The sequence below is a fragment of the Poecile atricapillus genome, chromosome 3, assembly GCF_030490865.1.
Source record: "Poecile atricapillus isolate bPoeAtr1 chromosome 3, bPoeAtr1.hap1, whole genome shotgun sequence".
Lineage (NCBI taxonomy): Eukaryota > Metazoa > Chordata > Aves > Passeriformes > Paridae > Poecile > Poecile atricapillus.
This window is the reverse complement of record NC_081251.1, coordinates 41,632,470-41,648,590: the sequence shown is the minus strand read 5'-3', so window position 1 is coordinate 41,648,590 and position 16,121 is coordinate 41,632,470. Positions and strand designations below refer to the sequence as shown.

The following is a 16,121-nucleotide window of genomic DNA, read 5'->3' as shown; positions in this document are numbered from 1 at the left end:
AGAAATTAGCATAAAATAAAATGTTTCTGCTGGGACATGACTGGGATTGAAAAAAAACAAACTGATTTTAATTTGCCATAATTTTCATTAAATCTGATTCAATTTTTTATGGTCTTTCATCACTTGACATATGGGAGCCTAATTCTGACTTGAGAGATAGTGTTTCTACTCCCATTTCAGTAAAGCAATATCTTTGATCACCCTTTCATTTCTCCCCCCATCAACATGTCACACATGCCCGTATTTGAAATCTCCACCTGTCAACATCAGATTCCCAGAAGAGGCAGTGGTTGGACCGCAGCAGTGGAGGCAGCCTGACGATGCCAAATAGAGATGTGGCTGGCTTTAAAGGGAATTAGACGTATTTTTGCCGTGTGTCTGCTTATGTCATGCCTTAGGAGTAAGTAGTCATATCAAACCTTAGCAGAAAATGTGAGCCACAAACAATTGACTGCGCTAATTTAATTCTGTCCATGGCCTAGCAGCTGTCACAGGTCAGATCTCAAATAATCTTCATTTACATCAAGTACAAAGAAGATGAGTCAAGTATTGTTGGTCTTGATACATGGTTATAAGACATCACACAGTGCATTTCTGATATACTAAACATAAACCCTTTGAGATAATTTCCCTTTCTTTAATAAAAGTGCACAAAGGCCTTTTGTAATTAGGTTCAAGATAAAAGCAGAAATTGTACAATTTTTCAGTTAAATTAAGATATTCCCTTCAAGAGAAGCTATGTTGGACGCTGAAGTGTCCTTAGAAAAAGAGAACTAATAGAAGAATATCTAGTAGAGCTGAAGAAAATTAAGAGTTTTCAGTTTGAAAGACTCTCTGGAATTTATTATCATAATAAATAGTCCAAAAAAGAAATTTCATTATTATATTATTGGAAATTAATTTTCCTTGTCCTCCTCATAAAAGAAATACATCCTAGGAGTTTTGTTTTTAATAAGAAATAAATGAACTCTTGACTTTTCTATATTTGCATTTAGGCTTATACTACGTAATATTTCTGTTTAATTTTTAAAATTAAAAAAATCTGTTTTATACAAATCAAATCCAAAAAGAGCATTAAAAATAATTCTAAAATTAAGACCAGATTAAAATGTAGTTTTCTTTTTGATTTTTCATTCTAGATAAATTTTAGTAACTGTTAATCTTGTTAATAATTTCTAATTTTTTTTTTATTGGGAACTTAATTTTTTCTGTGCATTTTAGCAAAAAAGCTTACCATAATTCAGCTGTTATTTATGAAGGTGTCTTTGTGATTAAACAGTTTGTAGATGTTAGATCTGAAAGGATAATAGAAGGGACAGATGCTCCAGTTGATGACATAACACTGTGGTGACTGAATAAAGTTCCTAGTTAGTGTATGTTGAATTACTGGCATTTAAAAGAACCCTTTTGTGGCTCTGTAACTATCTAACCTTCATGAAAATTCATGTTTGTCCTTTCATCTCTAAGCCTTTGTGATGGACTATCGTGGTAGTAACTTTCTGACCTCCTCCATGTCTGCTGGTAGGCTTGTTGCCTATGGGCATTCTTCTGACAACTAATAACAAAATATAATCGACTTCCTCAAAGCCATGACCCTTCCTTTGTTTCCTTTAAATAACCTATCATGTTCACAACCTAAACTGTATTCACAAATATAAACTGAAATACTGAAGAAATGCCCAAGTAAATGCCAAAAACTCTACTGATGTTGCACAGATGGTTTAAGTTTCTGTAAGCCAAACATCTGGTCAGTACTTTCGATTGGTAAATGCATAAAACCTTGATCCTGGCTGATAATGAGGAGTTTCATAGCAACTTAATCTAATGAAAAGGAAGGTAACCTTATGTTAGGCCTATTAAAAGAAAAGGTAGAGTGGGCATATGGAAGGTGAGTGATGGAATGGGAGAATTCCAAGGTTTCATGTTGTAATAGATTGATTTGTGACATGAATGTGCAGTGCTGAAGACGTGAGCATGTACAGCTTTGGTCTCATCCCAGTCCATAATCATGGGTGAAATTGATTTAAAAATGTTCCGTGAAGTTTGACAGTTCCAATAAATAAAAAGATTTAAAAATGAGATAGCTAAATCCTAGGAGGTTTAATAAACATTCTTTTCCTTTCCCAAAAGATATCTAAAAGTTTGAAACATTCATTATGAATATCTAGAAATCTGCGACATTTAACTTAACCCTTACGTCTCTCTAAACAGATGCTCATGTTCCTATCCTGACTAATTTTCCAGCTACCTACTAGTTGTTTTTGTATGTTGGGAGGGCCCTATTTTAGTGAGGGTGAAAAATGCTCACTCTGCCTGCTTTGGTTAGCAGCTACCTTTACTGGCAACTAGTTTCTGGATTTTTCTTGTTCCCATATTGCAATAGAGCTGGGATTTTTAGCTTCCTACCTATCTGCCATTGCTTTAGAGCTTTACCTTACAGAAATGCCGGTAGCGCAGAATTTACAAGAAGCTTTCTTTTCCCTACTAATAAGAGGAAAGAAGTTCAAAGATATAACTCCAAGTAAGGGAAAAAAAAATCAACAAACAAAATATGAGGGAAAGAGAGTGAACCCTTAGGAAATAAACTTTCAAAGACATTAGGTTTCAATTTGATGTGTGAGAATGCTCCAGGAGCAGTGTTATTTCAGTCCCTTTTGGAAGTGTTTTGCTGAAGTGCATTGGAGCACCTAGGCTGAGCATAAGCACAGCTTTCAAAGCAACAAGAAAAACCTGGACATACTAAAAATATATTGAATCGCAACGTCGATGTTGCTGTGCCTAATATTACACATCATAAAGGAGATGGCTGTTAAGGGCCGACATGGGATGTTTTAGATTTTCATGAGGTCTGTCCTGTCATCTGTGAGCTCATTACAGAGTGTTGTACAGGAAAGGACCAGGAGCCCAATCAGAAGGTGCAGACATGTGGGCACGCTCACAAAAAACACACTATCACATACATACCCTGCGTTCCCAGTGCAGTTACTTGCAGATTTCACCCAGGTGTGGTAATTTCCATGCTGCCTCTCCTGTTTTGCAGTATTCTGGATTTCACACTGAGAGGTCCGAGTCTGACCATGAGAGCCAGTGGGGTGGGAGCCCACTGACCGACACGGCTTCTCCCCAGCTCCTGGAGCCTGCGGACAGACCGAGCTCCCAGCACCACGACGTCTCCTGTGCCTACAGACAGTACTCAGACCGCAGCGCGCTCTGCTACGGTTTTGCACTCGACCACTCCAGGCTGACTGATGACACGCATTTCCACACTCAGGCCTGTGAAGGAGGCAGATGCGAAGCCGGCCGGTATTTCCTTGGCACGCCGCAGCCGGGAAGGGAGAGCTGGTGGGGCTCTCGTTCAGCATTGCCTCTGACTAAGTCGTCCCCTGAGAGCAGAGAAGCATATGAGAACAGTATGCCCCACATAACGTCAGTGCACAGGATTCATGGTAAGACATAACAAGGATTTGCAGAAGCGACACCGTCTCAGCTAAAGCAATGTGACAGAAACGTACAGCTGTTTATGTGAAAGATGGAAAGTGAGATGCTATTGGTGTATGTTCTTGTCTCAGAGATCACATCTGTGGAGATGAGGAATACTTAAAGTTCAAGTTGAGTTGAATTTTACAGTCTGGCTTATATGCAGCAAAATATAATTTTGCTGTATCTTCATCAGTCTGTGAAATTAAGGTGGAAACATGTGACTGGGGAGATTTTAAGCATGATCTTAAAAATATAAACAAAATAATCTACTTGATAGAAAAGTGGTTTATATTTGACTTAAGATCAAGACACTTCAGACGGAATATATTTAGCAAGAAATTAGAGCTAAATCCAAGCTAGATAGTAAAAAATCTTGAAAGCCAATGGAGAAATTTTTCTCCAAATGGCTTTTTTCCCTACTGGTTATTACTAGATTCTGTATGATTTGGTGTTTATTTAAAGTTGGCTATTGAAATTAACAGTTGTTTTTGGTTTCAGATATTTATCCTCAGTTATAATTTTTAGCCAATTTGAATCCTTCTATTCTTTCAACACCAAGCCTGAAATTTTGTTTAGTTTCTGACAGGTTGCAAACTCAGTGCATTAGCACATTTTCAGGGGGTGAAAGTAACAAAAAAAAACACAGTGAAAGCCTGATACTGGGTTTGGAAAAGTCCAAAAGTCATTGGTTTTAAAATTATAGGCTGAATCTTGGATGACAGTAACTGGCCTTAAAGTCAGAATTCAGGTTTTAAGAATGGATGTAACATATTAAAAAAAAAAAAAAAAAAAAAAAAGTTTTTCGACAAAATAATCTGTCAAAGCAAATGTTGCCTCCAGAGAACTCATCAAAGCAGATTACATTAGTACTATTCCATTGACCTGCAGAACAAGGCTTTGTAAACAAAAAAGAACTGTTTTGCTCCAACCTGAGGAAAATTATGTTGAGGTTAGAAAAAAAATACTAAATAGCAAGTACTAGGAAATGCAATCAGAGAAAAAACAGCAAAGGAAAGCAGCAGAAAATTTTGCTGATGAGCACTGTTCTCCACTTTTCCTGTGAGATCATGCCTCTTTCCTTGTGTCTGTTCCATCCTTCTGCCCAACTGTGTTTTTGTAGCTTTTTCTTCTCAAAAAAAGAGAATCTAGAAAAGTATGATAATTTGCTGGCATATTTTATGCATGATAATTCTTGCTGAGCATAGAAATATCATACCAAGGTACAAATGGAAAAGGGTTAGATATTAATTTCATACTTCTATCAAGAATAATTATCACAAATGGCTAATATAATTTGGTTTCAGTTTGCTGTTTGGCTTTGCTGTAATTTCAGCTGCTGCAGGTTTACTTTTCTTTCTTATCAAGTGTGACATTTTTCAGTAGGTCCTCAGTCTGCATGTAGTTTTGGGGAAAAATCCTGACTAGCCCTGGCATTTTGGGTTCAGGTCTTAAGAGGATGTGAAGGATAAGTTCATGCCCATGATACTCGCAGTACAGTACTTCCCCAGCAGTGGCAGGATATTTTTATTGTAAAAGCCCATCACCGATTTTTGTAATGATCTCTGCAATGCACTGGTCTGCAACCCAAACACATCTGTATGCCCAACACAGAACAGGTGAAACGCCATGTGCTAGTCTGAAAATGGGCTTCCTTTGAGGAGTACTGTCAGCCAACTCAGTGTGCTTCATCCCCAAAGAAGATTGTGTGTGTGCCAGGACAGAGGTACTGATAAGTAACCTGTGCAAGTCCCACACATGTCCTCCTGCAGGAATGTACCTCAGCAAATCAAGCCCTTTATCATAATGTTGACCATTAAGGTTTTGGGGCCACTTACTTTCTTCCTGGCAAGAACTGACAGGTATGATTCTGTCCTTTCAGCTACTTGCAAGCTGAACACCTTCTCTGATATGTATATGGGCCTTATTTTTTAAAGAGAGGTAAGAATGTTGTAATATTTTCCCATTTCAAAAGCAAATATTTATGCATGGGGATATAACATTACAGTCCCCCCATCTAAAATCTATGGGTTCTTGAGTTTTGAAGAAGAGTTCTGTCATTACTTGTGGTTATTTATTGTTGTGTAACCTGCATAGTCTCTACATGACCACAAGCTATTTCTCAATGCTGTCTCTGTTTTAGCTCCTGGAAAGGCTGGAATGTTGTACATTTGTAATTCTCTGAGATGTTTATTTTTACCATGGCCTAAATTCACTCAGACCTTGTTGATACAAAGAGGTAGTAAGGGGCCAGGAACCTGAACACTGGCATTGAGGGAACTTTGACATGCCCTAGGATACCCTGCCTGACCTCTAGCTGCTCCAGAAGACAGAGTTGCTTTAGAGTTGGTGCCATCCCTGCTGGTCTTTTGCAGGTGCTTGGCTGTCCAAGAGTATATCAGCTGGCACCAGATACCTGTGCTGAGGTGCTTATATCTCTTTATATATTTTCAGCTGTGTTACTCGTTTCAAGTGGAGACACTGGAAACTAGCTTGTCACTGAAAAACAAGGGATCTTTTTTGGTGACTGTTACGACTCACCTCTGGCTTGATTTTCTGTGTGTGAAATAAGGTTCAGATTACATGTTCAAGATCACTTGCCTCCTAAAGCCTCAGTGCTTGTCTCATTTCTCTCTTTCCTAGGAAGAGGACACTGGGATGAGGACAGTGTTGTTAGCTCACCTGATCCTGGCTCTGCCAGCGAGTCAGGTGACCGATACCGTACTGAGCAGTACCAGAACAGTCCACATGAGCCCAGCAAAATTGAAACTTTAATAAGAGCCACCCAGCAAATGATTAAAGAGGAAGAAAACAGGCTACAGCTGCGGAAAACCACTCCTGACCCACTGGTCTCCATTAATGGCACAGGGAAGAAGCACGCTATCTGTTTTGCAAACTACCCTCAGCAGCAGTTGGCAGTGGACGTCTGCCGTGTCCCAACAGTTGCCAACACTTCTCCTTGTGAACACCTCCAGCAGCGAGATGGAAAGATTATGAGCCCACATGAAAATGACTATGACAACAGCCCCACAACACTGTCCAGGATAAGTAGCCCCAGCTCTGATCGAATATCAAAATCTAGTTTGGTGCTTGCTAAAGACTACTTGCATTCAGACATGTCCCCTCATCAAACCCAAGGAGACCACCCAGCAGCCTCTCCAAATTATTACAGCTCCCACAGGCAGTACTTTGATAAGCATGCTTACACGCTAACTGGATACGCCCTAGAGCATCTATATGACACTGAAACAATTAGAAACTATTCGCTAGGCTGTAATGGATCCCACTTTGATGTGACTTCTCACTTAAGGATGCAGCAAGATCCAGCACAAGGACACAAGGGAACATCTGTTATAATAACCAATGGAAGCTGACAATTTATTTTCTAAAAATTTTGTGCTTTAAAAAATAACCTTTGAGATCTAATTGGAAGATATTATATGTTTTCATGCCCTTGTCCTTACCAGCATTTCCCATACCACAGTGCACTAGAAAGAAGAACCTAAAGTTTGGGGGGATAAGTTAGTTAAAGCATATTACTTAAAAAAAAAAAAATGCACTGGCATGCAGGGTTAGAGTAAATGGAGCTAAACCCAAAGTTGGTGTCATGCATGCTGAGAAGGATAGAAGAGGTCCAGGCAGGGAGCGCTTGTGGCAGGCTAACAGAGCAGTTTATCCACATTGTGTAAGAGGTGTTGTTTGGAAACACTGCCAAGGGCAGATCTTCTGAACTGCATAGGTACCAGGCAACAGAACTGCTATGCACTCTTTTTACACAGGAAGTTGGGATGTGTTCCTTCAAAATACACAGCCAAATGTGTACTTGTGGTGATTTGCTTACTCCACAAAGGCCAAGCATGTTATGCTGCTGTGTGGTATAAAGCATCCGTGGCTGACCTATATAAAATCAAAAAAGGGAGGAAGAAGAGAGAACTCCTTGAATTGTTATGTCCTTGTGTATTCACAAACACAGCTATTTACATATGCTTGATTTGAAAAGAATCCTTATGGTTAGTATGGTCAAATATTTACTTCTACTGTATTAAAAAGAGAGGGGCGTTCTCACTGTAGTTTTGAGAAACGTAAAGGGCTTGCTTGTCTTACTGTAGAGATGGGAGATGCTTCTCCTGTTTTTGAAAGGTTACCCATGCTGGGTAGTGGAGTGAAATGGAAGAAAATTGCCTGGAGAAACAGGGAGAATAGACTGGAATTAGGAGTGGTCCAAGGTAAACAGTTAACCCTGTAGCTATGTATGCTATTTAGTAATACTTATAAGGAAAAGCAGCTGAATAATTAAGAATTAATTTAAAACACAGAAGGAAGTCAATATTGCTGTAAAATACAAATGCAGTTGCATAAATGTAAAAATTCATGAGACAAGAATAGGTAAAAACTGGCAGTTTGTCTAACTTTGATAAAGTTTTGGAGTAAATTAAGAGAGCATGAAGTATCATAACTACTCTGTCTGTTACACAGTGAGGTAATAGGCATGACCTTGAAAAAGGAATATGAATTCTCATCTTGATTTCAGCAGATAATTTAATGAATATCAGAAAATGTTATGGATATCAAAATCAGCCATATATACATAAAAAAGTAGTGGGAAATCAGTGTTCCAAGGAATTAAATTGTATTAAGAATGCTGGTATTATCTGGGCCTGTCCTAGAGTTACACAAGACATCAAAAGAGGCTGAGGAATTTTTTAAAATTTTTAATAACCTCATGAACAAAGACACTGATTGGAAAAGAATAAATGCAAACATATGCTAAAAATGTAAAATAGGGCATTTGTAGTCACAATTGCTAGATCTGTCCTTTTTTTGTATGGCATTTATATGGTCCCAAAGTTGACTGCAACAGGAAGGACCACTGCTCCCTCTTATGCCAGTGTGGAGGAAAGGGGACCTGAGGTGGTTACTAAAATGAGATTAGCTCTAAGACTAGCTTAATTTGTAACATTCAGAAGCTCAACATATGGGACTGAGTCATCAATGGGACTAAATATAAACCAGCGTGCTATGGGTGGGTTAAAAATACTGTTTCCAAATAAAATTAATCAGAAGCAAAAGCTAAATAATAACATTATAAACCACGTAAGTAGAGATGTACTTGAAAGCAGAGGAAATTACCTCTCTGAACTTGGAATATTGTGTATAGTCCTGATCACTCCAAAGCAGATTGTGAATCTTGAATTGAGTAGTACCTTACTCCATGAGCAACCTTTGTTGACTGCAGTGTGATCGCTCCTGGTGAAATGCACGTTGAACACAAGGGAGAACAACACAGTCTGGTCTTTATTATCTAAACCTCGTAACAGAAAAGGTGGAGCAGAGCTCAGCAAAAGATAAAGAGACTGAAAGATCTAATAAAAGCTTTAAATAAACTGGGTCTGTCATCTTTGTAAAGGAAAAGAGTAAGGGGTAATGTCACTGATGTACACCAAACTCTGCACAGAGGAGAGATAAATAATGGTCTAAAACTATTTGAACTAGAGGCAGAAATGAGAGACAGGGCATTGAATGATAGCCAAGGCAAAATGAGAACAAAATGATTTGGCAAGAAATTTATTTGACTCATTGCCAAACGGATAACAAAGGTCATGAAGAGAAGCAGATTGGGGTTTTTTTGTTTGTTTGTTTTAAGATAATAAGGCAAATATCGCGGGGAAGAAAAACATTGACAACCGTTAACTCAGAGGAGGAAATGGACCAAAATGGACTTCTTTCAGCCCAACAATTGTATATATTCCTAGAGCATAGGAATAAGAAAGTATTTTTATAAATTTAGTTCTGGATACATATTTATTTCTCTTGTTCCTATGAATAATATGAATAAACTTGTACTTGGAGTCTCATTTTACAGTATTAAAATACAATTTGCAAAGCGAATTAGAATAGAGGTACATGGTATCATATTATCCCTACAAGTACATAAAAAACCATGCCTAAGTGTCAATATTATTTTGTATTACAAAAGAGTCTCCTAAACTGTTTGAATGAAAGGGGTTTTCTCAGCACTCAAGTTTCTTGGGATCACGAAGCACTCTTGCTATCAAGCATTTAGTTAGAAGGCATCAGAATTCTGCAGACCAGCTGCAGTTCCCTGGCTGTGATCTAATGGCCACAACTAGTCAGGAAACCACTCTCTGGGGACTGTTGCATTTGCATTCTGACGAGCACCTTTGAAAGATAGAAAGACCAACAGGCACAGCATATGATGCTACATGACTTCACCTAGGGAAAAAAAGCCAGTGTGCTATGCAATAAAAATCTCCCATCCTTACTTATAATGGTCCCAAAAACTGTAGTTATTTATCCTATTTTCAATAGTCCTAGTCCACTACAATGCAAAAAATGCACTGTAATGAACGGAATAAATCAGTAGAGATGTCTCTACATGCAGTCAGTCATGTGCTACAAGCAAAGGCTGATGCCCTCTCTCCTCATGGGATTCCAGCAACTGGCACTCCTTAGCACTTCAATACAGTATGCTGGAGATGGATGTCTTTTGTCAGCTTATTTGCTATCCTGCTTCTTTAGATAGCCAGGAATTTCTTCTTAATTGACAGAAAGCATTGAGTTTTGCAAACATAGACTCTGCATGCTACATGCTACATGAAAGCAAGTCTGCAATCTTAATTATAGCATATAATATCACTGCAGCTCATATTACATGTGCTTTTCAGTATGGTATAAAGCTTACTTTTTCCATTACATATTTATGTAATTCAAATTTTCATTTAGTATCCTTCAAGGATATATATATATGTATATTATGTTTCTCCCTTTTTCAAATCAAATGGGAAGAAATATCTTGCAAAATTGAAAAATGCAAGGCATTTGAACCAAATAGGTTTCAAATGTATCACGTTAGCTAAACGTTATCATTTTGAATGGGGTATGCATGTTGTGTTTTGGAACAGAAACAAAATAAATTGCTGTGTTGCATCATTTCTCTAACATAATACTGGTTTGCTATTGACACTAAATTAATATTTTACAACTACTGCAAATACAGAGTGACCACAGCTGTTTCAAATAATTTCTTATTGATATCAGTGGATGGTGCATTATGGTTTTTGTGCATTACAATCTTAGTATATCTCTTTTGTTTAAAGAAATAATAAAACCCCTCTAGTCTTTATATAAAATCACACCCCATGGGCATAGATTTTGTGATTTTGGACAAATTTGCAAAGCAAGTCTTAGATTAAAGGAAGAGCCTTACTCAGCAATTTGTTACATTTATTCAAATGGGAACATTTTTTGGAGTAACGTACTATTTAACATGTGCAAGGGAAGGAAAATTGACTTCTGATAATAGGTTTGATGGTTGTTTTTTAATTCTTTTTCCTGAAATCTCAATGAGAGTATGGAACTATGGAAGATGATAACTCTAATGGCTGTTTCTATACAAGAGATTATTTGTGTTCTGAAAAAATGAATGCATCTCTCCCAGCTGAAGAGCCCCAAAAGTATTTCTTTAGCTTTAAAAATGGCTTTTGTTGATCTGTCTGTAATACTGCGGTGGGTTGCACAGTGAAATTCTGCTCTTTTAAACTCTTTTAATCAATGTTATCTGAATCTCATTTTTGTCTCTACACATGCAGCATTTACTCATTAATATCCTTAAGTATGTTAACCACCAATATGTTCACTTATGTGAGCATGCTGAGTTGGAAAAAATAAAAGGTCTCATAGTATTTCTGGAAAAGGCACAGCCACCTGAGAAAATCAGCCTGGCTGTTCCAAAGGTCAGGTAACCTTTCAGTCATGGAACAAAACTGTGGCATACACATTGGGTTCAGACCTTCTGCATACAAACCTATATGTACCAGGGATTATAGCACACAGTACCAGGATTAGACCTAGCTATGTCTATTTTAAGGTGGCTACAGTTAATGTCTGGCAGCAAATGGATTCAGGCCCTGCTCTTTCCTGAAGTTGCAAGTTTACTTAAAGCACCTAAGAGTCTAAAGGCAATACAGGCTTTGTTTTTAGGAGCACTGGTGGATGAACATGCTTTCCTGTAGGCATACTGGTTTAGCTCAAGATAGCTCCACAGTGTGGTGGAGAAATTATTTTATTTGCAGTCGGTATTGATGGTTAAATATTTCAGCTGTGTGCACTGAGAAGCAAAAAAAAAAAAAAAAACAAACCAAAAAACCCCTAACCAACCCCAAAAACAACACAAAAAAACTGCAAATCAAAAACCCCTCAGATTTCTGTTGCCCTTCAGTTTGGTGTCTCAAAAGCCTTCTAGAAGTATAGCTGAGGATTTAGCTGTTATTTTGAAAACCAGAAAAATTAAATAGTCTTCTGTTCAGAACAGTAAGAGCACTAGTGTGATTCCATTTCACATTTCCTTGGGGCATTTCTTAATGAAAAAAAATGCTGGGAGGTTAAATTCACTCTGGCATTTAGCTTATGTATACAAGAGTTCTGTAGATAAATCTGGCTCTAAGTTGTTAGGAATATATCCCTTTTTGAAAAGAGTTAATTTACGACTCCATCTATGAAGCTGTATTTGAAAGGAAAGATCAAATACAGGAGGAAAAAAAAACTTTTTGTCTGGTTGCATTCCCTATTTAACTCCCCTCTCACACAAATTTCTCAATCTTTCCTATTGTTCTAGGATTCCAAATGCCATTTTAAACATTTTTATTTATTGCGATTTGGACTGTGTTTATTATTTTCCTTTTCAGCTACTGATACAGTGGAAAGTTTCAAAGTGCAAGAAACAGTCTTTTTCACACAATACGAAATGTTGGCACCTTTACATTCTAAGGAAATAAAGTCTATTAGAAAAAAAGTACATTTAGGGCACTGCAACTTTTTCCCAAGGTAAATATTTCAATGCATAAAGTATATTAATCTAACAAAAAGAAAGCACTTGAGACATGATGAAGAATTTCATGTTTGCTTTAAAAAAATGGTTACATTTATGGACAAAAAGACACAGATTGCCAGTGTTTCAAATACCATGCTTTGCAATGTAAAGGGTCTAGTGACATTGTAGCATAACATCTGTAGTTTTCCTTTGGAATGTAATGTAGAAAATATAATTTAGTTATGTCTACAATATCTTGCAAAGTGTTCCCATTTATAATTATTTATATTGTAAATAGCTTTCTGAAGTAAATTTGGAGTTAATGTGCATAAGATGTATTTATTATGTGAAGATTTTTTTCTGTTTGTTTAAAATATAGCTACCAATATGCAATTTTTGTCTGTTTTTCTAGATTTTTAAACTAAGGATTGTCCTATATACTATACATTTTCAGGAATCTATTTTAATTAATGAGAGTATTTCTTAGCATTTGGAGGGGACAGGGTGAAGTAATTTGTAGTGGTTCCTGTGAATCCTAAATGCTCCCTGAATCTTGAATGGAGTTTATCAAACTATGATAAGAAACTGCTACCTCATTCAAGATGCCTCAATCTGCTCAAATACTATTTAAGGAGGAACTTAATTAATTATCTACTTTGTGAATCATCTGTCTTGTTTCTTGAAGCCATCTACCACCCCTGTGCCTCAGCTAAATCAGCTTGCTGACCTGGAGCATGATGCCCACTGGGTGCTTAAAACAGTGTACTCAAACAGCAGTGTTCTGACACAGGAATAGGTGACAAGTTATGAGAAGCTGCACTCAGGCCTGAAATCTGGCTATGACCTGAGCTTTTGTTTTTGGGCGTTTCAACTGACCCAGAGTAGCAGGAGCCGATGTGTGACATCTGAGAGGCTACAGCCCTTGCCTGCTCTGGGGTTTAGGTCCTTTTGGGCTTGAGTTCTGAGTCACAGCTCTTACTTTCTAGGCCAGTTTCTGAGCCATCAAACTCCATCCTCTCAGACACTGTCACTGAGTCTCTTCCCTGCTGTGAGCAAATGCAAGAGAGATGGTCTCAGAGAGTAGTAGGAGACTGGTGATATGGTCCGGTGAGAGAGTAGCTTTCTCTGGAGAGAAAGCGGTTGTTCACATATTTCCAACTGACAAGACAGAGCAAATACATAAGCATCAGGAGTGTGATGCACAGAAGAGTCAGTTTTGAGTCTCAGGTACATTAAATGCATAAAATGAAGACACAGTTTTGTCACCAGCCTTTTGCTCCTGCATGGGTGTAGGCATTTGGTTTTTAGAGACACTACTGGGGACTGAGGAATACCTGAAGCACTGAGTTAGAAGTTCAGACTGCATTCATCGTGATGGCATTTCCTATGGGCTAATTTAGGCAGTTGCCCTCTCTTTGGCCTGAATTTTGGTCCTGGTTCTCATGCAGGTAATAAATGGTGCCATCTTTTCACCAAATTATGCTGTTTAGCTGTGCAAAATATGCTAAGTGCCTTCCTTCCTTCCTTCCTTCCTTCCTTCCTTCCTTCCTTCCTTCCTTCCTTCCTTCCTTCCTTCCTTCCTTCCTTCCTTCCTTCCTTCCTTCCTTCCTTCCTTCCTTCCTTCCTTCCTTCCTTCCTTCCTTCCTTCCTTCCTTCCTTCCTTCCTTCCTTCCTTCCTTCCTTCCTTCCTTCCTTCCTTCCTTCCTTCCTTCCTTCCTTCCTTCCTTCCTTCCTTCCTTCCTTCCTTCCTTCCTTCCTTCCTTCCTTCCTTCCTTCCTTCCTTCCTTCCTTCCTTCCTTCCTTCCTTCCTTCCTTCCTTCCTTCCTTCCTTCCTTCCTTCCTTCCTTCCTTCCTTCCTTCCTTCCGCCACTTCCTTCCGCCACTTCCTTCCGCCACTTCCTTCCGCCACTTCCTTCCGCCACTTCCTTCCGCCACTTCCTTCCTTCCTTCCGCCACTTCCTTCCTTCCTTCCTTCCTTCCTTCCTCCCTCCCTCCCTCCCTCCCTCCCTCCCTCCCTCCCTCCCTCCCTCCCTCCCTCCCTCCCTCCCTCCCTCCCTCCCTCCCTCCCTCCCTCCCTCCCTCCCTCCCTCCCTCCCTCCCTCCCTCCCTCCCCCCCAGGTGAGGGCTTTCAGAATGCCCTTTTTCAGCCTACCTCTCTCTCTCTGAAGCCCACACTGAAGAAGAGACATTGAGATCCACAAGCAGTTGCAAGCAGTTGTGATACCACATTGTCCTCCATAGGACAATAGTCCTACTGTCTCCATGTTAAACACTCCAACAATCTGAGTATCATCCTCATCTCTGCATACTTCAAGTCCTGCCACTTCCATGCCTTCTCCTTAGTCTCTTTCCTGGTGCCTGAAGGTAGCTATTGCCCACTGGTGTCTATTCATTCTTGACTTCCATGCTCATTGGAAAATTGGTCTGCACTGAGGAAATCTGCTGTCATGGCCATTGTAATAAAAGAGTGCAATACCATCAAGAACTTCCTCTAGTCACATATGGTGGCCATCAGAGGCTTCAGCATCAGCAATTTCATTTGATACAGCTCCTCTGACTGTCAGAGCGTCACAAATGGCCTGCTTCATGTTCGTATGAGTAAAAAGGCTGTCCACCACACCACAAAGCCTGATGGACTCATGCACACAGCATTCTGAACTCTGGTCCCGAGGCCAGGTGCAAGGCTGTGTGTACACAGAAATAGCTCAGCCTTACCATTACCAAGATTTCTCTTCCTTGCAGACACCTCTCTTGCTGCAGTATGTCGTTGCCTTTCTCCCACAGTCTGTCCTCCTGTTTTTATCTTTCACAGGAAGTATCTGTTCTATTTCCCTTTCCTCTCTTCTGCCCCAAGCCCTGGTCTGTGATCTTGGTCTATAATCTTGCTCTAGCTTCTTCTCTGATTCTGAAAATTGTGTGTTCCTTTCGATAAGGAAAATGGCTGGTAATACTTGGCAACAGTTTCCATTGCTTGCTTTCCATTTTCCCTTTCCCTCTTTATGCAGCTGGTGTAAATGTCATACTGAGGACCCTGCAATCTTTTTCTCACAGGCATTAGTTCTGCTACAAGAAAGCTACTGGTTGAGGGAATGGAGGTGATGAACTTTTCAGAAAAGCTACAGACAAAAGATGACAGATGCCTTCAGCATACCAAACATGCAAGCTACTTTAGCTGCATTGCAAAACGTCATCACTTCTGGCCTGCAAACAGAATATAAGGATGAAAACTGAGACCAGAGCACATACACCTGTATTTGAAAATAAAAACAAAAGCTACAGCCAGATGCATCTAAGAGGGAAACTTCAGCATTGGGTCATTTTCTAAACATGCATTAAATTACATGTAAATAATTAGATGCTCATTATTGCTGTTCATCTTATCACTATTTTTCATTTACTCATTATTATCATAATGTCATCAGTTTCGTCATTTTTGTCGTGTTATCTGTATTTTTCCTTTTTGATCTATATAATTTTTTAATCTATAAATAAAAGTATTCTATAATAAAAGTATTAACATATATTGCAGAGCAGAAACTAACACCTGGAAAATAGAACCCAGAAATTATCAGCATATTTCAAGCTGTCAACTAACTGTAAGCTCCATGACTTTGTACCCGGTCTATCAAGTGGTAAATTTCATGTCGGAGCCAATTTTCACATCCATATTCCTATGGAATCCTATGGATTTCTATTCCTATTATAGGAGTAGGCATATTCCTAGGAATTCTTAGTATGACATATTTCAAAGTCACATCAAAGCTCTGTTGCAAATAGATAAACTTATACATTATCAAATGTAATATATTTCTGG

General features: G+C 38.8%; 1 protein-coding gene across 4 annotated transcripts in view; it reads left to right on the top strand.

Moving 5' to 3' along the window:
- Positions 1–15,659, top strand: part of SIM1 (SIM bHLH transcription factor 1) — a 53,995-nt gene extending 38,336 nt beyond the window's left edge. For 2 of the 4 annotated variants that reach the window (XM_058836657.1, XM_058836658.1), the window contains exons 10-11: positions 3,041–3,446; positions 6,121–11,635. In XM_058836657.1, the coding sequence (XP_058692640.1) occupies positions 3,041–3,446; positions 6,121–6,851 (1,137 nt within the window). In that variant the 3' untranslated portion in view covers positions 6,852–11,635. Of the gene's footprint in view, positions 1–3,040; positions 3,447–5,359; positions 5,419–6,120; positions 11,636–15,358 lie in introns of those variants that run through there. The other 2 variants (XM_058836661.1, XM_058836659.1) reach the window with 2 other exon arrangements.
- Positions 15,660–16,121: the final 462 nt, after the last annotated feature.